At 41.0% G+C, this 22,152-nt stretch overlaps 1 gene segment (V, D, J or C); it reads right to left on the reverse strand.

Moving 5' to 3' along the window:
• LOC122738458 overlaps nt 1-22,152 on the reverse strand; it is a 285,606-nt gene that overhangs the window by 68,854 nt on the left and 194,600 nt on the right. The window contains 1 exon segment of the C gene segment in view: nt 13,853-13,897. Within this exon segment, the coding sequence occupies nt 13,853-13,897 (45 nt within the window).

Raw genomic sequence — 22,152 nt, forward strand, 5'->3', positions numbered from 1 at the left:
TCCCATTCATACATTTCATAGCCTGAAAAGGTCCCAGGATTGTTAGAGCTTTCTATTCTTTAATTAAGAGGAATAGCGCATGTCAGAGTCCTCTGTACACTGGGCTTGTGGGAGAAATTCTATTGCCCAGAATTAATGTCCTGATGATAAATAAACCCAAAGGAAACACATATAATTACCAAGACTCAAGAATTCTGTAGAGAAAGTGAAAGGCTGTATTCACAGGTGGAAATGAGACCTGATAGGAATTCTCAGTCTAATAGTTGTTCTAAGATCACCTCTTGTAGGAAGGAAGGAAAGGAGAGGAAAACTTTCTACTCTATTAGATTTTCCTACTTAGCTGCATATTGCTATTTGAAAAAGATATACACTATAATTAAATTATTTATACATAGTAGGCATTTAATAAATATTACTGAATTAAACAATTATTCCTATTACCTACCAGGAGTTACTCTGAGTTTGGTTCCAGTCCCAAAGACTATTCTGTTGCCACTTCCAGTATTTACACTATGATAAACTCAACAACAAAATCTTCAGACTGGGTTTTCATCTCATCCTCATTCTTCATCTCTTTATTTAGGGGCATCCAGGTATTGGAAAGAACACTAGGGTGAGGGTCCTGTTAGGACCTGAACTAAAAACCTATGAACCATTCATTTGTAGGCATGTTGCTTAATATTTCTGAGCCTCAGTTTCCTTAGTTGCAAAATGGAGATAAAAAGCCTTGTACTATCTACCTCACAGACTAGTAAGAAGAAAGTCCTTTGTAAAATGGAGTTTTACTATATAAATAGGATTTATTGTCATGTGAGCTGTGTTATTGTGATGTCCTTTTTTTTTTTTTTAAGAACTGTTCACTCCAACCCTGAAGAGCAATAGAGAAGACACTGCAGGGTCATTATATGGGTTTGTTCTGGTTAACATGACCTACTTGGTTAGCCTACATGATGGCATCTGATGGATGGGGTAGTATGTCAGTCAACTGATTAAGATGTCAAGACTTGGGATTTGCATTATTAGGGAATTCATGCTGGAGGCCAATAGGAATTTCAGAGTGATTTGGAGGTTCTTCTGGCTGTCATAGTGAATAAAGTGGGTGACCTGGAAAGAGGAAGGTCTGAATTAAATTTCTCCCTTGATTCTTTACTAACTGTGTGACCCTGGGCAAGACAAGCTCTCTGAACCTCAGTTTCCCCGTTAGTAAAAAAAGAGATAAAAGAACCCCTTTCACTGGGTGGTTGTGAGGATGAAATGATATAATACTTGCAAATCTTGATTTGAAAACCTTGTATCACTATTAATCCTAAAGACCTGTTGGTTACTGCTATTATTACTTCCCTTTGTATAGTATATAGAATGGCCATGGGTGACAAAGGTTGAATGGATATATCATCTTATCTCACTGATTTTAGGATTCTATATTTGACTGATAAGAAATCCTAAAGACCTGTTGGTTACTGCTATTATTACTTCCCTTTGTATAGTGTATAGAATGGCCATGGGTGACAAGGGTTGAATGGATATATCATCTTATCTCACTGATTTTAGGATTCTATATTTGACTGATAAGAACAAATGAAGACAAAAACAAAGAAATGAACCAATTGCTATGGAAATCATATCCTATCTCAGCCCAGATCTTACATTGGAGCTGGTTCAGTGACCCATGTGTCTACATAACACTGCTCTACATTTTTGGCGGGTGCTTGCCTGGAATTCCTAATTAGGTCATTATAATACTCATGAGAACAATGGGGGTTTGGGAGAGCCTCTCCTAAAGTGTTGTCACATTCTCCTTTTAGCCTATAGTCAATAGGCAATTCGAACCATCTACAGATTTACAGAAGGAAAGGTGGAAAATCAGAACTGAGTTGTGAGACCCCATTTAGACCCTGTGAGACCCTGGAGTAAAAACACTTAGAGAACTCCGGGTTCAGGAGTCTGTCACTAAGTACTGCATTCACACACTGATTGCCTTTGAAAACTCTCTTTGGGAGCTGTATGTGTACATTTGAGTCCAAGTAGCCCTCTGGGAGTCCAAAATTCCACCCAGTACTTGTATTCAGATGACCATTTACAAATCTCTCATTGTTAGAATAAAAGTGAAACAGTAGTGAGGGGGAGATAGAGGCCAGGGAGTGTGGTCTGAAGGAGTGGGCTAGCCAGCCTCTAAGGTTCCTTTCAGTGACACATCTATGATTCTATGACATGACCACAAAAACCTTCCAGTCCCCTTGGCATGGGGGAGGAACCCTCAGTTTCTTTGTCTGTAAAATAATGGGTTGGACTAGAAGTTCTATAAGGCATCACCACCTCTAAATCCTATGATTTTGTGAGGAGAGGCATTGGATCAGGACTCCCATCAATTAGCATTTAAAAGGCCAAAGAAACAACCCCACCACCATAATTTATGAAATATAGCTCTGAGGAATTAGCTCAGATGATAGAATACTCAATTCACTTATGAGAGGTGGTGTCTGCTTGCCCTCATTTTCTATTTTTTTTTTTTACAGGACCTCATATGGTTGTTGCTGAATAAATATCTTATTGAATTGAATGAACATGGGACAATGGGAAATCCAATATTAAGTTAAAGAAAACAAATCTGGGTAGGATCCTTATTTACAGTATGAAGAAATATAAAGAAGATTTTAAATTCCTTTCGGACTTACTTGATTGGACAGTTAGGGATGTCCCGCTCCCGAAAAAGAGCTTTTCAGAACCACCAGTCCTCACAGTCATCAGCAACTTTACAAAAAGTGTGTTGACATTCATCACTACTCTAGTCCAGAGCTTGTGTGGGGATTTCTTTTTATTCTGAGCATAGAAAACATCCTAGAAGCCAAAGGGTCCCCTAATATGTTTATAAGGATTCTCCAAATCAGAGTTTTAGGATAAAACAATTGCTAATGACAGATAAAGCTTGCATTTTGTAACTCTCATCTTGAATACCAGAATCAGACCTTCCAAACAACTCAAGGAAGACAGAGCCCAAATTCTCAAATTCAAATTCCACTTAAAAGTTGTTAAGCAAAGCAATTACCAGGTAGAATTAACTCTTTCAAAGAGAGAGATATTCCAGCTAGTTCTTAACCTGATGAAGGTTTTAGTGGCATTACTAATTTTTTTCTCTAGAATCTAAATGAGAAAGGTTTCTTTGAGTCTGAATTGAAAGCTCAAGTTGAGTTGGCTGTTTTGTAATAAGTTTCATACTTACAGGGTCTAACCCTCAAAAGGGTTCCAGAACCAAAGATGACTTTGTTCCCTGTTTCACACAGTGACAAACTTCTCTACAAAAATAGCTTGGGGGCCCCAGTTTAATTTTCAAAATAACCCAAGCCTTAGAAAGTGAACACATGATCAGCCCATCTTGCTCATTAGAATTGGCTGATATTTTTGCTAAGAAGCACAAAACACAATGATTGTGGAAACACCCAGAAACCAGGATGGAAAAAGATCAGTTATAACCAATCTCTAATGAACATGGCAAGGTTGGACTCACAGTATATTTTCTGCCTCTGCTAGGAAAGATTTCACAACTCTTTACTGGGCAAAGTATCCCCCAAATTTGATATGCCCATTCCTTTTAGTAAATGCTTGCAGATTTCTAGCCAGACCTCTTCATCTAAATGTTCCTAACCATATATTCTTTAGGCTATTGCCTTTAACTTTTAGATCCTAGAAGAAGGCATTCACTTCCTCTCATCATCTCTTTTTAACCCATGGGAAACACAAGTCCTACATAGCCTGCTGGAAATATCATCTGGAAAAATAAGCTTGGAACAGATCGCTTCCAAATAGGTTGCATGTATTTTGACCCTGTGATTATTAATTTGAAATCACTCTCCTTTTTCTTCTTTTTATGAACTCCTTTGCATGCTGTGAATGCACTTCATACCTTGAGATGCTTAAAACAGCATGCAGAAACGTGACATTTTCCTTGCTTATGCTAAGTTTGCATGCAGACATTGTTCCCTGAAGAACATTGATGATTTTGGAGTCTGCTTTGGAAAAAAAAAATCCTGGGTATCCTTCGATCTCCTGGCCCCACAGCTCAGTTTTGCTGCTGATTTACCACATAATCAAGGGCATGTCTCTGGGATACATTTCCCCCATCTATAATCTGGGGAGAGAAATACTTTCCCCTCTGATGATTTACCCAGAGAGAGGGAAAATACCCCAATACCTAAAAGTACTTTGTACAGTTTCCCTGAAAGATGCCTTCTGGTAAGGACATCACATTACTCTTCCTGTTAAGAGATTTCAATCCTCTAAACTCACAATCCTTACCCTTCTAGTTTCGAATGGAGGGGAAAATATCCCTCTAGGTTATTATTGTGGTTGAGACAGATTTGAAATCTGAACTTGGAAAAGTTTCACACATCCCATTCTTTCCCATTTGGGCTCTGCTTTTCTTTCCATCTTATTTTGAAGCTGTCTTTAGTTACAAGAATGGTCTTGTTCAAATTTTCCACACCATTCCATTTGGGTTTATTGTGTGTGTTATGTCTGCCTCCCCATGCTTTGCATGCACTACTGTTCATTAAAACAAAACATAACCAAGATTCACTTACTCGATTTCACAGTTAACTTTGTCCCCTGCCCAAAGTGCAGTTGATAATTTCCAGATGTAGTCCCACAATGATACCCTGCCTTGCAAAAACTGCTCAAGCTTTCCAAGGGAGAATTTTTCCCCTACCAGTGAGATTGTACCATCTCCCTAGAGACAGGGAACGTTCCCCAGTCCACAGCATATATTTCCCATATTTTTGCAAATACCTTTGCCAACAGAAGATAGAAAAAGAAAACCGAACAAAGAAAACTCCAACTACCAACAACTAAGGCCTGTTTTGGGAAAGCACGCTTTTTGGATACCTCTTTATCTTCCTTGATTTCTGCCTAAAGCTTGAGATAATCCAAGGTAAATTTATCATGTAAGATGAAAATGCAGAAGCAGTCATTCCACCCTAATACTTTTCCCATTTGCAAACAATTGTAGTGGGGAAAAAAGCAACACCCATGAACATGTAGAACAATACCTTCCAATATTGTGAATCATATTTCAAGTTTTAAGTTTTAAATGTTCAAGACTGGATTTCCCCTAGAAAAAAACTTAGGCTTTTCTATTTGGCTTTCAGCCACCTTTCTAATTACCAAAGAGGAGAGATGATACATTCTTCTAGCTGTACTATATGCGGTCTGGTAACACCATGGACCATTACACAGATTACCTGGAAGTTAACTGTCTATGTGGTATGAAACAGGAATTAATAACCTGATTTCCTAACCAATGATAAAGGACTTATTGAATTTCACAGTGACTCTGGTTATCGTTCCAAAGATGAGTTTTTTTCATCAGATTACGAAGCACATTATTTTAAGTCATCACAAAAAATACTCTTTAATTTTTTTTTTTACTGAAAGTTCCCTCCCAACCTGCTCACTCCTTTCCCCCTCTGTAGTATTTCTAGAGGAACATACTTCTCCCTGCTTCCTCATCATCAAAGTTTCCAGGTGACCCTTTCGGATCATGCTCTGCTGGAGCAATGGAAAGAAACTGAGATGAAAGGCTTTAATTAGGAGATGCCAGACTTGTGTGATCTATTTTGATTCTGCCAAATACTTCTTCACGAGACAAAAGTAGGAAGAACAGAAATTCTCTCTCTTCAGGTGGTATCAGTGAGTTCCCTGGGTCTAAACACAGAGCTTCTGAAAGCACCTGTCATTGTCCTTATCATCTTTTCACACCTCAAAGTTTTTCAATTTTCTCTGAACTCACTTCATTTTCCTGCTTTGATATTTTCATCCAAAAGCTCTCCTCTCTCCACGCACATGGACACTGCTGTAGTTCAGATCCTCATTTCTTTACTGGAAGTCCCTACTGCCCATGGTCTCCCCACCTCCAATCCATCTTTCACATAGCCCCCTATACAATCTAAGGCACAGGTCTGATCCATGTCACTTTACTGCTCAACAACCTTCATTGACTCCCTATTGTCTCTGGCTTAAAATACAAACTTTTCAGTTAGCCATTTAAGGCTTTAGGACAACTAAATGTCTTGGTGGACACTGAGTTCAAATCTGACCTCAGATACTTACTAGCTGTGTGATCCTATTTGCCTCAGTTTCTTCATCTGTAAAATGAGCTGGAGAAGGAAATGGTAAACGACTCTAGTATCTTTGCTAAGAAAACCCCAAATGGTATTGCAAAGAGTTGGACAGACTGAAAAATGACTGAACAATAACAACAAATTTAACACCTTCCACATTCTGGCTTCAGCTGGCTTTTCTAGCCTTATTTCATATTACTACCCTTCACGAATTCTATATTCTAGACAAAATAGACTACTGGCTCTGTCTTGAGCTCAGTCAACACTCTTCCACCTTTATGCATTTGCCTAAGCTTCCCCCTCTGCCTAAAACACAAACCTTCTTCACCATGGCCTCTCAGAATCCTCATCCCAAGTGCTGATCCTTCTACTAAGCCCTCCCGTGTCCTTCCACTCCTTTGTGATCTCTATCTCCTCAAATTATCTTGTATTATACTTATCTATCTATTTAGAACATTCCTTTCCCTCCCCCCTCCCAGTAAGATCCTTGAGGGCAGGGCTTGTTTTATTTTTGTCTTTATATTTCAAGCAATGAGGACTCTACTGGACACGTAACTAGTAGATAATAATGTTGATTGCTTTGAATAGCCTCTCCCCTCTAATTTCTTGTGTCTAGGGTCTATGCCTGGAGTTTGCCCTTTTCTCTTAGCCTACACAAATGTTGGGGTTTAGTCCAAGGCTATATTGCAGTAGTGAATAGAGTGAAAGCCTGGAGTCAGTAATACCTGAGCTCAAAATCCAGCCTCAGAGCTTGCTAGCTAAGTAACCCTGAGCTTAACCTCTGTTTGCCCCAGTTTCCTCATCTGTAAAATAATAGTTGCATCTACACCTCAGTGTTGTTATGAGGATCAAATGAGAGAACAATTGTAAAATGCTTAGCACAGTGTCACAGAGAAAATACTGTATAAATTTTGGTACCACCACCACTTTCACCAGCCGGTTCCCCCCATTCCGCCCCCCCCCATCCCCCAGCTATTCTCAAGCAGGAAAATAGGTAAAACCAGAATCGATATTTGGTGTAATTCATTCACCCTGTGTCTGATCATTTACCACACTCTTTGCACATTAGAGGATTGAAGTAGGTGACCTACCACCTGTTCTTCTCTGGGATTTTTCTGTATCATATACAGATAAGTTGGCTTTTTTCTGGTTGACTTACTTGGATTGACAGTTAGACTTGTTCCAGTCCCCCAAAAAAGTCTCTGGTTGCCAGAGTTACACTGTGATAGGAAACTTAACAAAAACCAAGAGTTGGGGGAGGGGCGGGTCCCAGCAGCTCACTTCTTTCCTTCAGTGATGGCTCCTGCATGAGGACATCACCAGGAAGGAGCCTCAGTGATGGAAATGGCTGTGACCATAATGCTGATGTGGGGGACTGATTCCTACCCTGGAGCAGCATTAAAAGAAAAGGCATTTATTGCTTAATCAGAGCTGTAGGACCATTTGTTTTTATGGTCAGCCCGTGGTTTGTTTTTAATCCCTTTTTCTTTGAAAATTTTATTTCTCTCTTGCTGATCACATGATACTGAAATACATTTTAAACTGGCCTCTTTCTTGCATCTTTGGACCCTGGTAAAGCTTTCTCATTTCTTTGCTAAATTACTGGGGCTCTTCATTTTCCCCCAGAATCGCTCAGCTTGGGGCTCTTATTCTCTTATTAATTTCTAACTTACCCCATATCCCCGGCATGACCCTATTGTGTGAAGTTTCCAACCCCCAGTTTCCTTTTGTTCTCTGACTCTCCTTCTGCAGACACTAGGAATGTGTGTGCGTGTCACAGAGCAAGCCCTGTGCTCTGTTCTGCCTCTTAGTCTCATGTTGTTCTCAGCTTCCACCTACTTTAGCTTTTCCTTGCCTTTGTTCCCAACCTATGTTAATGAAGCCCCTCTATTCCTCTGGCTTTGGGCACCTCCACAGCAATCAGAATACTTCAGACACTCCTCTACTACCTCTAGAGGACTAGCATCATCACCACAAATAGCCTTGCAGAAGACGCCCTCGGGAGACTGACTTACTTGCAGTGACTGTTAAGCTCGTTCCTTGCCCAAATGTCAGCTGGTTATTATAGCCACACTGCCACCCAACCCTTTGCAAAAACTGGCAGTGAAATGACGCATCAGGTAGCCCCCTAGGGTCTCAAACCCCAAACTGCTCCTGACATCCCTTCTAAAACCCCCCTTTTCCCATATAGAACTACACAGAGAGAAAGTTGGGTGTCATGGAAAACATATTGCCTTTAGAAACTGGAGCATGGGCCTCTGATTCTAAGCCTGACATTTATTAGCCTTGAGATCATGAGGAAATGACTTTATTATCCTTATCTATAAAATGGGGATTACTATTACTACCACCCAGATGAATCAACCTGCATGCATTTATTTAGCACTTGTTCTGTGTCAGGCACTGTGCTAAGCAAAGAGGATAAGGAAAGGGTAAAAAAAAACCCTTCCCTACCTTCAAGGAGCCTATATTCTATTTATTTATTTAGAAATTTCCCCACCTTACATGGTAGAAACAAATTGTAACATCGATTTTTAAAATTTTGTGTTCCAAATTCCCATCCTTCCTCCCTATTCAAGGAGCCTATATTCTAAAGGGGAAAACAATATATACATTCATCAGTACTCATAAGATAAATACAGAGTGGATAGAAGGAAGCCTTGGAGGGAAGACACAATTAAGGAAGGGCAAGCCACAACCTCTCTAAACCTCCATTTACTCATCTATAAAATGAGAGGCTTGGTCCCTTCCATTTTTTTTTTTTTTTTGGTGAGGCAATTGGGGTTAAGTGACTTGCCCAGGGTCACACAGCTAGTGAGTGTTAAGTGTCTGAGGCCAAATTTGAACTCAGGTACTCCTGACTCCAGGGCCAATGCTCTATCCACTGCGCCACCTAGCTGCCCCTGGTCCCTTCCATTTTTAAATCCACAATCCTATGATTGGAAAAACCATAAAATGCTCCATTATATAAAAGTGAATTGTTGTCATTGTAGTTCCAGGGTTGAAAATGATGGAGACCATGTAGTCCAAGTCACTAATTTTACAGATGAGGAAACTGAGTCCTGGAAGTCTGTGTGACTTGTCCAGGGTCACACTGGTAATAAGTGCCAGTCAGGGTTTCAATCCATGTCCTCTGTCTCTAGAGCCAAGACTCTTTGCGCTGGATCTCATTGTCTCCTTAATATTATGAGACCAGTGAGTAAGGAGCTTATACCTATAAGCAGGTGTCCCAGGGACCTGTCTGTAATCTGTTCTGCTGAGGGACTTGGAAAAAGCATTTGGGTCTCATTATACTTCCTAGACATGCTTCAGGTTTTCAAAAACATCCTTCCGCCTCACTCTTCTCCTCCCCCCCCTTCTTAATTGTCCTCCCATGCTCACAATATCCCAATCTACATCTCATTTTCATATCCCAGCTCTCATTTTGATGGCACAGAGTCCCTCAGGCGCCATTGATCCAGCCCTCCCTGAGACAGCATATGTTCAGAGAAATGCGCCGAGATTAAAGGACTGAAAATACCAGAATCTCAAAGGCTTCGCTCTTCGGCCCCTCATTCTTTATCTCCGGTCAATATGTTGTTCTCATTTGTCTGGCTAATGAAGAGCTGACCTTTCTACAGTGGTGGATGCATTTTGCAGACATAACAAACACTAGAGACCTGGCAACAGAAGATCGGGACTGAAGGCGACTTGGTGTTTAGTCGGAAAGGTTCCCCAGACCAAATGTCAGCCCCTCATTTTCAGTTCCCAATTTATGTGGTCTTCAGAGAGAACTGTACAAAAGCCAGGGAGCACTGGGGCCAACATGCCCCAAATTCATCATCAGCAGGCATCATGTAAAGACATAGTTTGCTATGAGCTCTGGATTTTGACTCATGAGAACTGTGTGTTCGATTCCCAGCTGTTACTTATGTAGCCTGTGTGACCTTGGACAAGTCATTTACAGAATTACATATTCATAGAAATATTTGAGAGTTGGAAGGGACATCTATTTAGTCCAGCCTATATGAAGAAATGTGCTGCCTTTAGAGGCAGCTCACTTTACTTTTGCATGACTCTAATTGTTGGGTTTTTCCTGACCGAGTCTAACTAATGTTGCCTCTTTGCATCTTGCACTATCCGGTCCTTGCCCTCTGGGGCCAGACAGAGCAAGTCTAATATTTCCTGCATGTGACAGCTCTTCAGGTATTTGAAGATCCTTAATTGGTCCCTCTGAGCTTTCTCTTCTCCCAACTAAACCTCCTTGGTTCCTTTAACCACTTTTCTCATGACAAGGACTCAAGGACCTTCACCATTCTGGTTACCCTCCTTTTTAGCTTAAGCAAGTACTTCTTAAATGGTGGTATTCAGAGTTGAACACAGTACTCCAGCTGAGATCTGATAAGGACATCAGCTTTAGCTTTTTTTTGGGGGGGGGGGAATGCATCACATGGCCAACTAGTATTGAGCTTGTAGTCCACTAAAACTTCAGGATCTTTTTCAGAATTATTGCTGTGTGACCATACCTCCTCCCTATTACACTTGTGAAGATAATGTTTTGTATCCATATTCAAGATTGCATTTAGACCTATTTAATCTTATCACGTTCTGGACCAATGCTCTTTTGGATTCCAACTGTCATCCAATATGTTACCTTTCCATCTGCAAATCTGATGAGCATACCATCTATGGCTTTATCCAATTGACTGTTAAAATGTTAAACAATACAAGGCTAAGCATGTATCCCTGGGGTACTCCACTGGAGACCTCTTACCATACTAATATGAAACCATTAACAACTACTCTGATTCTAACCACTGAACTGGTTTTGAATCCATCTGATTGCATTATGGTCTAATCCATGTCTCTTCATCTTTAACCTCAATGAACTTCTGTTTCCCTTGAAGGACTTAAAAGAGATGGTCTCTGGGGTCCCAACCAGCTCTAAATCCTATGATCCTAATATACAGCCTCATAATGCTTACCAACATCTTATGGTTTAGGACCCCCCCTCCCCCAAGAAGTATATGCATGCTAACACTCAGAGGTCCATGTAAGGAAGGTACTTTCTGAAAGCCTCCCCCTTCTTACAGTATCAGCAGTGTGTCAATCTGCCTGATCAATAATTCCCTAGGAACATAGGGAGACCAGAGAGTAGGGAAGGATAATGCTTTCTAAACAATTGGGACTGAATCCCCACCCTTTGGAAGTATAGGAAGATGCCATGCCCGAAACCAAACACCTGGAAAAAGAAATGCAAAATATGCTCTGTAAATGTTTACTGGAGAACCAGCTTCAGCTCTCTTCTACTACCTACCACAATCTGACTCTGGGTCATCATTCTTCAGTGAAAGAACGATGTTTGCCTTTTTCTTCTTATAGATGGACTTTCCCCTTTCTGTCTCAGATTAATTCCATTTGTTTATTATACTCATGGGATTTCACAATTCTCCTCTAGCTCATTTCTAGCTTACCCCATTAATCCAGTGAGTGGGCTAGAAACACTTCAATAGAGGACTACAGTGAAACATTCAGAAGTGGAGAGTTTGCTTTTTTCTCTCCAACCTTCCAACTTACTTGGTTTTATGGTTAATTGCGTCCCCAATCCAAATGTCAGCTTCCCATAGTCACTCATCACACCACAGCAGGGAGCTTTACAAAAAATGGCTGAGGGGACTTGATGAATCTTAAAAGCTAGTAGTCAGCCAGCCAGAGTTTTCATCTTCTCCAAAGGAGCCATCAGCAGCAGCAGACACACCAAAGCGTAAGGAGCCCATATCTTCCTATCTGCTCTCATAATTATCTCAGAGAACTATCACCATAAGGAGAAAGGCACTATCATACCTGGGTGTCTTAAGTGAGTCACATTCCTTTGCTTGTTAGTTTCAGAAATAGGGAACAGGCTGTTACTGCCATTCATTCTTTCTCCTTAATCTTTTAAGGTCCTAATGTATGTGGTCATTTGGGCAAAAATAGGTCTCTCAGGGAGATCATGTTAGAATGGGGTGACTGAAGGAAGTTGGGGAATCTCCCTCCCTGTAAATTTCTTTTTAAAAATAGCAAGGACGGGGGCGGCTAGGTGGCACAGTAGATAAAGCACGGGCCCTGGATTTAGGAGTACCTGAGTTCAAATCCGGCCTCAGACACTTGACACTTACTAGCTGTGTGACCCTGGCCAAGTCACTTAACCCCCATTGCCCCGCCAAAAAAAAAAATAGCAAGGACATGCATGCCTCTTGTGATCTAAGGATAACTTTGCTTTGTGGCAGGGTATGGATTGGATACTTGTCAGAAAAGTAACCAGAGGTGTCTTTGAATATTGGAAATAAAGAGGCAAGGCTTTGAAGAGACCGTATTAACCCCAAATTAGATGTGAATCCTCAGTTCATAGATAATAATAATAAATAACCAATAGTAATTATTATAAAAACTATTATTAATGATATTAATAATAATAATAATTACAAAGTGCTTTAAGGCTTTCAAAGCACTTAGTATTATCTCATTTGATCATCACAGTAACCTTGGAAGGTAGGTGCTATTGTCATTTCCATTTTACAGATGGGACAGCCAGTAGTTAAGTGGCTTGTTCTGGGTCACACAGTCAGCAAGTGTCTGAGACCAGATTTGAGCGCAGGTCTTCCTTACTCCAGGTCCAGCGCTCTATGCAAAGAGCCATCTAGTTGCCCTGGTGAGCCTGGTATCATAGGCTCATAGATCTGAAGCTGGAAAGGACTTTAGAGATCAAGTCCAATGCCTTCATTTTATTGATTAGGAAACTCAGACCCAGGAAAGTGAAATTACTTGCCCAGGGTCTTCCCTCTGGATCAGAGCAGAGAGGGGGCACAGTCCTCCAAAGCCTGACTTCATAATTAATGTGGGGGTGAAATTCCAGGGTACCTGATGGGCTATCTTGGGGCACTTACTTGGCATGATTGTCAAGGTGGTCCCTGGTCCAAATTTCAGATTCCCATAACTGGAACCAGAAGTTAGCACTGCCACAGAGGCCTTTACATAAACTCCCCAGGAACTATTTGATTCTTACAGTCATTTCCCTCCTCCCACAGCTGGGGAGGAAAGCACTGAGCTAATGGGCCCTCAGATGCAGAGGACGGGATGAGTTCCACAAAAAAGGGTCACGGGGAACATTGTCACGTCTGATTGTGTGGTGCTTCCTTTTATCCCGCAGAGGAGCCTCCATCTGTTTCTATCTTCCCTCACTTCTATCTGGGGGTTTACTGAATTCACATGTTGAGCATCTCTCTCTAAAGGTCTCATTTCCATTTTACAATATCGTTTTCAGGACAATTTCTCCTGTCAGTGCAAGATGTGCCCTTCCCCCCATCCGTACCCTGAGGTGTCACCGGTTTCTGATGACAATGAATCCGTGGCAAAGAGGAGGGGGGCGGAATTTGTGGTGGCTGAACAGAATGGATGAGATTTATCCTCTCATTGCATCAGACACTCTCCTCTCCCTAATACTTGCCCCAGTGCCAGGGATAGGAGGTGTCTTGCTTTTAATGGTTCCTTTCATGCTTATATGTTTTTAGTATCCGTCTAGGTCCCAAGCTCAACTAGCGCAAGGCTCCTTTATTACACTACCATCACAGAGAACTCTACACACAGCATCCTGGGGTGCCTACTGACCTCAGATACCTTGACATCAAAAGACAAAGGCCAGCGCTTGTCTCTGCCTCCTACAAAGGTCGAATTAAAGTGACATAGCAAGAAGGCTTTAAGATTTGTTCTTTCATACTTACCTGGGGTCACTGTCACTCTGGTCCCACTACCAAACACAAGCTTCCCTACATCACCAGTATCCACAGTTACTGGAAGCTTTACAAAAACCTGAGCTCCCCCAGCAGACAGATGCCAACCAAACAAGCAATGAGTGAAAAAAAAATAGGCCGACTTGTTATTTGACATCATCTTGCCAAACAAACTCTGGGTGTTTGGGCTGAATTCAACTTTCACATTATCAGTATCATTATTGTTTCCAATTGGGTCCATTTTAACTACTTTGACTGAATTTGGGCCTGGCTTTTCTGCCCATGTCTACAAGCCTATTAACAAAGGGTCAAAGCCTCACCTCACTTATCTCCAGCTTCCATGAAGGGGAATTACACATTGTTATGTCCCAGCATTCTGTCATTTCCATAAAGCTGGAGCTCATCTTCCAGGCACTGTCCATCCACTTTAAAGTGGGACTGCAGCGATTCAAATAAGCCTCCCCACCTCTTTTCCCTTTGACGTTATTTATCGTCTGCACGGTCTCACCCTGGCACCCCCCCCCTCCACTACAGTGCTTAATTAAAGACCAAATTGCCTGCCCTCAGCTGAAGCCCTCACACAATTGTGCCCCGAACTGTTGCCGTGGCAATAATCTCAGCCTGTGTGGAAGGATGGGAGGAAAACTGAATCTAATCATGCATCAGATGGACTCTCTATTCGCCCTCCATCTCCCCCTCCCCTTGAAGCCTTTGAATATTGAAAGGAGATGATTGCATAGAAAGCCTGAAGCCTATTAGTGTCAAAAGCGATGGCTGGAATGTTGGGTGGGAGCAAATAAGTATTTTTCCTTTCATATTTAGAATGACTGCCCAAACTCCTCTCCCTTGATGTCAACTTGTAGCTATTACTTCACTCCATTATTACAGAGACCATTCAAGGGACTGGAGATGTTCTGACACCAAAGCAGGGCATTCCTGAGTAAGTCAACTGACCTCTTTCTGTCTCTATTTCTTTCCTCTGTAAAGGACAGACCCTGGTTCTTGATTCCTGGGGGCTGGCATGATCATCCCAGGGGTGAATTAATTTAGCAGAGCCCTGGAGACTGTTGAATTTATGGGTCCTAACAACATTATGTATTATTCATTGCTGCTCAGAGCTTTAATTTTTGCTGCAGACGTGTGCTGATCCTACCCCTGCTGAGAAAGACAATTGTGTGCATTATAACTTCATAGCTAATCACATGCTGCGTCCTTTAGGCCTATGCTTGCATTTCAACTACATGGATGCTCAAAACTGAAGAAGAAATGAGTAATGTTTGTGGCATCTGCTTTTGTTCGAATACTCCCAACCTTCCCTTCTCCTGGGTCCTCCCACCCCTGCTTGGAATTACAGGGTCACCCAGACCTTGGTTGGAAAGCCCTTCTCTGGGAAGCTGATTCAAAGCTGATTCTCCTCTCTGTCTAAAAATACATCTCACTCCCTCCTGATTCAAGAAAGATCTAGATCATTACAGTAGTTTACCTAGCATCCAACTGTATTGACCCCAGTCCCTGTTTTTTTTTTTTTTGGTACACTTTCCTGCTTCAGGGGGAAGGGTCTGAGGAATACTATCGATGTTTTCTAGTATCTATCTATATTTCCCCCCATTTACACCTGGATTTATCATTAGGCTTCCCCAGTATCATTTTATAACGAGCAATCCCCACTTGCAAGAACTGCTGATAATTATCACTTACATTTGTAAAATACTTATGACAATTTTCTTTTGGAAGCACTTTTACCTTTATTATCTCATTTGATGGATAAAAGGAAGAGGGGCTGAAGGTATTCACTTTCTAATACCCTCTGTTTGTATCAGAAGAGAAAATTGCATTAAGATTCAACACCTCCTCCACCTTCCTCTATCAAATGAAGCTCGGAGCCAAAGGGGAGACCAAACAGTTACCTGGGTAACTCAGGCAAAGGTAGGGTGTCTGTTTAAATTAGCCAGGTAGCTGTATCTGTGGACATCTGGTGTTGCTCAAAGTAGAGAAATTTCTCTTATTAGACACTTTTTGGTTCTGATTTGAAAAACATTCCTTCAGAGAGATATGGATGAAGGTAAAGAGAAGAGGTATATCTTCAAGACCTTCAGTGTTGGTTAATTACATCATGGCATTCCAACATTTTAGGAGATAAATTTAAGGGATTTAGTATCAATGTCAGGGAGATTTATATTTAGCCCATTGAATTTGCATATCTACAACATGCCAATTTCCTTTCTATCTTTTGGGCAAACATTTTCTAGGTTTAGTAAAATCCCTTAGGAGCCTGTGTTGAAAATTTCTTCCCTTTCCCAATAATCTTGTTTAAGACAGATGACAGGAATGTTTTCAGATGAAGTTAATTCAGACTTTGTAGCAACCAAGTTCTAATTCTGGGGGTGGGGGGGTGGGGAGGAGAGAAAAAGCAGACCCTCAAGCAAAAAAAAAGTCTTCAAATTTAGAAGCTAAACTAAGGTGTTTAGTAGGTTTCAATGTGGGGGAAGTCTTTTTTCTCTCTTTTTTTTTTCATTCTTTCAGACTTACCTGTTTTTACAGTCAGGAGAGTACCTTTTCCAAATATCAGTGCATAGCTGGAACCCCCACTATACCCACATCTACAGGAGGCTTTACAAAAATGGGAAAAGGTAGCTAGCTCTTTTCAGTATGGGGACCCCTAGAGTTCAACTTGGTCTTGAGCTCTCACCCTGGTTCTTAACTAAGGTGCTTGGCCCAGAAAAACTCAAGGGCCTAAGTGGCTGGGCTGGCTGCTGAAGAAAACTGAGTTTCTGTAGGGAACAGTACCTTGTTTTATGAGTAGCCTGCTGCCTCAGTTTGGGGAATCCATTTGTTTTTTCTTACTTCCCCTAATTGCCTTCCCCTGGCTGGCACTCACATCATTTCTACTTTATGGCACGTTGGGGGTAACTATTTCCTGGCTTTTTATTGAAATTGCTCTCATCATCTCACACGATTCTGGTTTACTGGAAACTGATTGCAAAAGGGGAGGAAAACTGGGGATTTTTATAAACCAAGGTTTAAAGAACATAGCTTGGGGGAAGGGGGTGGTTTTTTCTTGTCTTTCCTGATCTCATTCCTTGGGTCAGGAGAAAGGACTCAACAACTGTATCCCTCAACCAGAAGGTGAGGAAGAGTTAAATAGCAAGGGGAAGGTAGCATTTGTTATCTACAGATGGTTTAATCTGTTCCTACTTACTCAAATGGACAGTCAGGGTTGTCCCTTGTCCAAATACCAGCTTGCCTCCAGCAGAGCCCCATTCACACAGTCAGAAGCGACTTTACAAAAACTAGTTTGGACACCCTTCCCCCTGCTCCCCCCAAGCTGAAAATTCTCTTCCATCTCAAAATAACCTCAAGTCTTTCTGGGGAGAAGGGTCCCAATCCTACTAGTCAGAGCATTAGGAGAAAATATCTCTTTAAGGCTGCTTCCTTCTGATTAGGAGACCAGAACACCGGTTTTCTCTGTCAGTCACCTATTTAACACCTCAATTTCTCCTTCCCAGAATTTTAATGCTTCCCCCGCTCTTCCCACCATTCGCAGAATCCTTCCTGTCATGGTAACTGGTAAGCCGAAAGGATCCGTAAAGATCCTAGGTCTTCCTGGGGGAAATTGGACTCCCATTCTCCCTGAATTTAGCAGCCTGAATTCTAGGGCCAGGCCCGCTGGGGAACCCAATCCATCACAGTAAGACATAAAGATTAAAAGGCAATATGGAAAATCCAGGGGAAATCCTGCTGTGAGAGACGAGCTTGTCCTTTCACACTAACTTGGCTTTATTTTCAGGCTGCTCCCAATCCCAAATATCAGCTTATTGCCAGCACCTGTCACTGTCATGGGGTACTTTACAAAAAACAATTACAGGAGCCCACCCACCCAGATGTCCTTTGAGCCTTAAAGCTGACTTGGTTTCCTCACCTCTGTCCAGGGTGATCTGATCTAGAAACAATTTCTAATGCTATAGAGTAAAGAGGATTAGGAGAAAATCTGTTTGCCTATTCTTCCATTTCTTTCTAGCTATTTATAGAAACATCTCCTTTAGGGTTAGAGAAATGGTGCCAAGTTTCTAATCTCTTACTATTGGCTTGCTTGCAGTCACATATTTACAATCTAAATTTACATCTCATTTCCATTTGCTGAAGTTTTTAATGCATTTTGCGATTACTTCCAGAACACTTTGTATAATGATAAACTCAAATGAAATGACGATATTGCAAGGACTTTGGAGGGCTTGTGCCTAAAGTGTTCTGATTCCTTCCTACTCAAATCTGAGCAGGCTAGGGCTGTTATGGGTGTGCTTACTCTTATAGCCCCTGTGATTTCCAATGGGGCCATTTCAGTGAAACCCACCTTGAGGGGTTGATGTCAATAGCATCATGGGCATCACTATTGTTCCTGAGGATTAATTTGGATTTCTTTTTAGTCTAGTTCCCAAATGCCAGCCTCCTATCATTCTGGCTCTTTCTATTTTGCTGACAAGGAAAGCTTAAGATAAATCTCATGAATGCTTTTTTTTTGAATCTCAACTCATATTTCCTCTCCATGCCCATCTTAGGGAAAAATGCACAAAAAAAGGAATGACTATAGTACCCCCAGGAGGTACTTTTATAGAAATTCCTTTGAGGATTAAGAATAGAAACTCAGTGGTGTTTGTTTTTGCTGATTGCCACTTCTAAGACTTAGGCTCTACCAAAAGCAAATTTTTTTTTTTTTATATAGAGGCATTCTATCTTAAGCTGGGAATGGCGTCAGAATTCATTTCTATCCAACCATTTTACAGATGAGGAAACTGAGTCCCAGAGATGTAAAGAGACTTAGATTTAGAATTGAAAGGAAATTTAGAGTTCATCTTCTCCAACTTCTCAGGAGACTTTAGTTCTTATCCCAAATCTGCCTCTAATTATGTTGTGTGACTTTGGTCCAGTCATCACTTCAAGGTCCTGGGTTTCAGTTTCTATATCTATAAAATGAGGAGTTGGATAAGATGATCTCTAAATTGATTTTAGGATTATTTCCATTCCTCAAACTTTTCTCATTTTCATAAACTAGCAACCATTCAACATTCTTAGATGTTTAAAGGCATTGAGTGAGGAGCCAATGAAAAGTTATAGGTATAAGCTACCCTTGTAGGCTGCTTGACCAAGGACAGAGGGACCCATTGCAACTGAATCTTCAACAAAGATAAGAAAGGACATTTCTCTCTTCAAACTTACGTGGTCTAACAGTCAGAGTTGTACCTTTCCCGAATGTGACTTGATTGCCCATGTTATTACACCGTGCAACAGAGCTTTGCAAAAACTCCAACCCTGAACAAACTCTTTTCATCCGTATACAACCCGATCTACCGGAGGGTCTTTCTGATGCAACCAATTCTTTACTATTCAGGGGCTTACAACCCGGTTTAGGCTACTCCCTTCTTCTTACTTTGAACTCCCTGTCCTCTGAAAAAGTTATAGAATCAGTTAGAAGGATTCTTAGAGGCCATGTAGTTCAACCTGTACCTGAATGGAGTACTTGTGGCTTTTTGGAGGGGGAGCAGCATCTCTAGCTCTTTTACATCATTTTGTGAGAAAGAGAAGAAGAGAAGGAAGGAAGATGATTTATTTGAGCAAATGGGCATCCATCTTCTTCTTAAAGACCTCTAGTTATAAAGAACCCATTATATCTCAAGACAGCCCATTGCACTTTTGGACAGCTCTACTTTATGGTAAATATGTCAATAATCACTCATAGCATCCCGATTTTGGTAGATAGGAGTATGAATTAATCATCCCATTTTATAGAGGAGAGAAGATAAGAAGCCCAGTGAAATGAAATTCGCAATATAGAAAGTTGCACTGAGTAGAAAATAAGTTTTCTAATGCCTGACCTCAGTGTTCCTTTCCATGGGCTTGTAAATTGTTGGAATTAATAAAATAATCAAATCTCAGAGATCAAGGGACTTAGTGGTTATCTAGTCCAACTTCAACTGAGAAGCACAAATCTCTTTCCCAACATGCCTCTGTGATCTAGCTCCATGTTATAAAACAAAGTGGGATACTCAGACATCAGGGTTCCAGAGAGGATTTTGGAGACATGGATTGTGGAAACTTACTTGGGTTTACTATCAGTCTTGTCCCCTTTCCAAAGTTAGGCCTTTGATAGCCAGACTGAATCTACACTCCCACAAACTGCTTTACAAATACTTCCAAGACGTTGCAACCAGGTGTCATGTCTCAGATCCAAGCCAATCTTCCCCTCTGCTTTACCAGCAAAGTTACAAAGGCGGCATGTTATAGAAGCCATAAGAAATATGATTCCATGTGATGAAATGATTACCTGAGTATTCCTGCTAAGGGAAGAGTGTATTAGAAAGATTTTTTTTTGTGGCTAAGTTTTTTGCCTGGAGTCTCATTAGATGTCTGACTTTCATTTCTTTTGCAGATGTTTGCCTGAGCAGTATTTAAGGAGACACACTCACACATGCAGGCATGCATATATCCGTTGTCCTTGAAACCCTTCAGGTAAGAAACAGATGACTAAAGAAAGAGGAGATGGGAAGGCTTCATTTTCCTGAATATAACAACATAGCTTGAAATTCCAAATGTATCCCTCTCATTTACAAAAATGCAGAGTGATATTGAGAGAAAGGTGCCTCAATAGCTCTAATTGTTCATTCCTCTATCCCTTGGCAGGAGCAAATAAGAACTGTCTCAAACAGATGGAGATCCATTTTAGCTGTAAGAGTGTATTTCACACTTTGGTACTTCCAAAGATCAGCAATTTCAACAGAGTGGGTGGGACTCTGTCCACCAGTGAAGATCTCTACCCCATTCTGACTTTAGTAGATGGTTCCATGACTTCATGGCCAACCTTCTAGACGCTGAACTTAGCTAGGATGATTTCAGGTAAATTTCAGTTATAAGACCTTTCCTTAGTTTTATAAGATCTGCTAGACTGTGCCCTCTGTTGGTTCCTTCTGAAAGTCAAGGCCTTCTCCATGCTACACTGAAGCATCAGGGGACAGACTTTAATGGTCTATAAATTATCTCAAACAGAAGGAAATCCATTGTAATTATAAAAGTACATTTCACAGCCTGCCTTACGCATATTTTCATAACACCTGGCACATAGGAAGCACGTAAAATGCTTTTTCATTCATTCATTCACCCCATTTTAATATTCCCATACTTCATAAGTTTTTTCTTCTCTCTAACCTAACTCTCTTTTGCTATATTTTAAGTCCATTTCCTCTTCTTCTGTGTTCAGATGGACGCTACCTAACACCTTCCAATCATTCATTGCCTTGAAGACTGCAGAGTTCCCAATCCCTTTTTTGTCTTTTCTCAACTAAATAATTCCAGTTCCTTTACTTATGCAATCCTTACATTGCCTTCAGACAGAGAAGCTGAGAATCCCTCCCTAGCAATGAAAGCTCTTGGAGGGCAGGGACTATCTCACTTTTGGTTTTGTATCCCCAACATTTAGAATAGTGCCAGATACAAAACAGGTGCACAATCAATGCTCATTGGCTACTGAATTGGTGAGACTGGTCCCATACATCCTGATATCCCTGGTCTGGATCAAATTACTTCAAATATATTTCCCCCAGAAAGAATAGTATAGAGCAATGCACAGCCGTTGTTCCTAATTTCAAGAACAGGACTAGCTTTTACTGTCTAGTTCTTTTCTCAAAGGTGTCTCCTGCTACAGTGAGCAGTTAATTTTCAAAAGGAGCCAAGGTGAAGCTAGAGATTCCTTTGCTCATGATGCACTTTGTGTTTCCAAGTCTTGCTACAAGTGGACTTCTCCCCTCATACAGATAAACTAGCTGGGATGTATGGGGGCAATAAGCCTCATTATGGGATAGTGCTTTGGTCCTTTAGTGATTCATTGAGCTAAAAGAAATTTAGGGAAAAATTCAAACTCTCAAGCTGCAGTGTGACTACTCACTAAGAAGAACATGATGCCAGTTAGTTCCAAATTTGCTGGCATATTTTTGTCTAGGATCCACATTTAGATTCATATACATATATGTTTAAAAAAACCCTACAAAATTACATTCAAGGATGGGAGGTTATGTTTCTGATTCACTTACCAGTACTCACTGTAAGGTATGTTCCCTTCCCAAATATCAGTTTGGAGCCAGCATCATTCTTAACACTGTGCTGAGGGGCTTTGCAAAAACCAATGGTGACTTATTTCACTTAACCCAACTTTATATTCCAACCCAGGACCCAAGATTTCTCCTGACCTGTAAAAAATCTAGGAAAAGGATGTCAGGTACCTTCCCAGTGATCCAAGGTTTCAA

This window comes from Dromiciops gliroides, chromosome 2, assembly GCF_019393635.1.
Source record: "Dromiciops gliroides isolate mDroGli1 chromosome 2, mDroGli1.pri, whole genome shotgun sequence".
NCBI classification, from domain to species: Eukaryota; Metazoa; Chordata; class Mammalia; order Microbiotheria; family Microbiotheriidae; genus Dromiciops; species Dromiciops gliroides.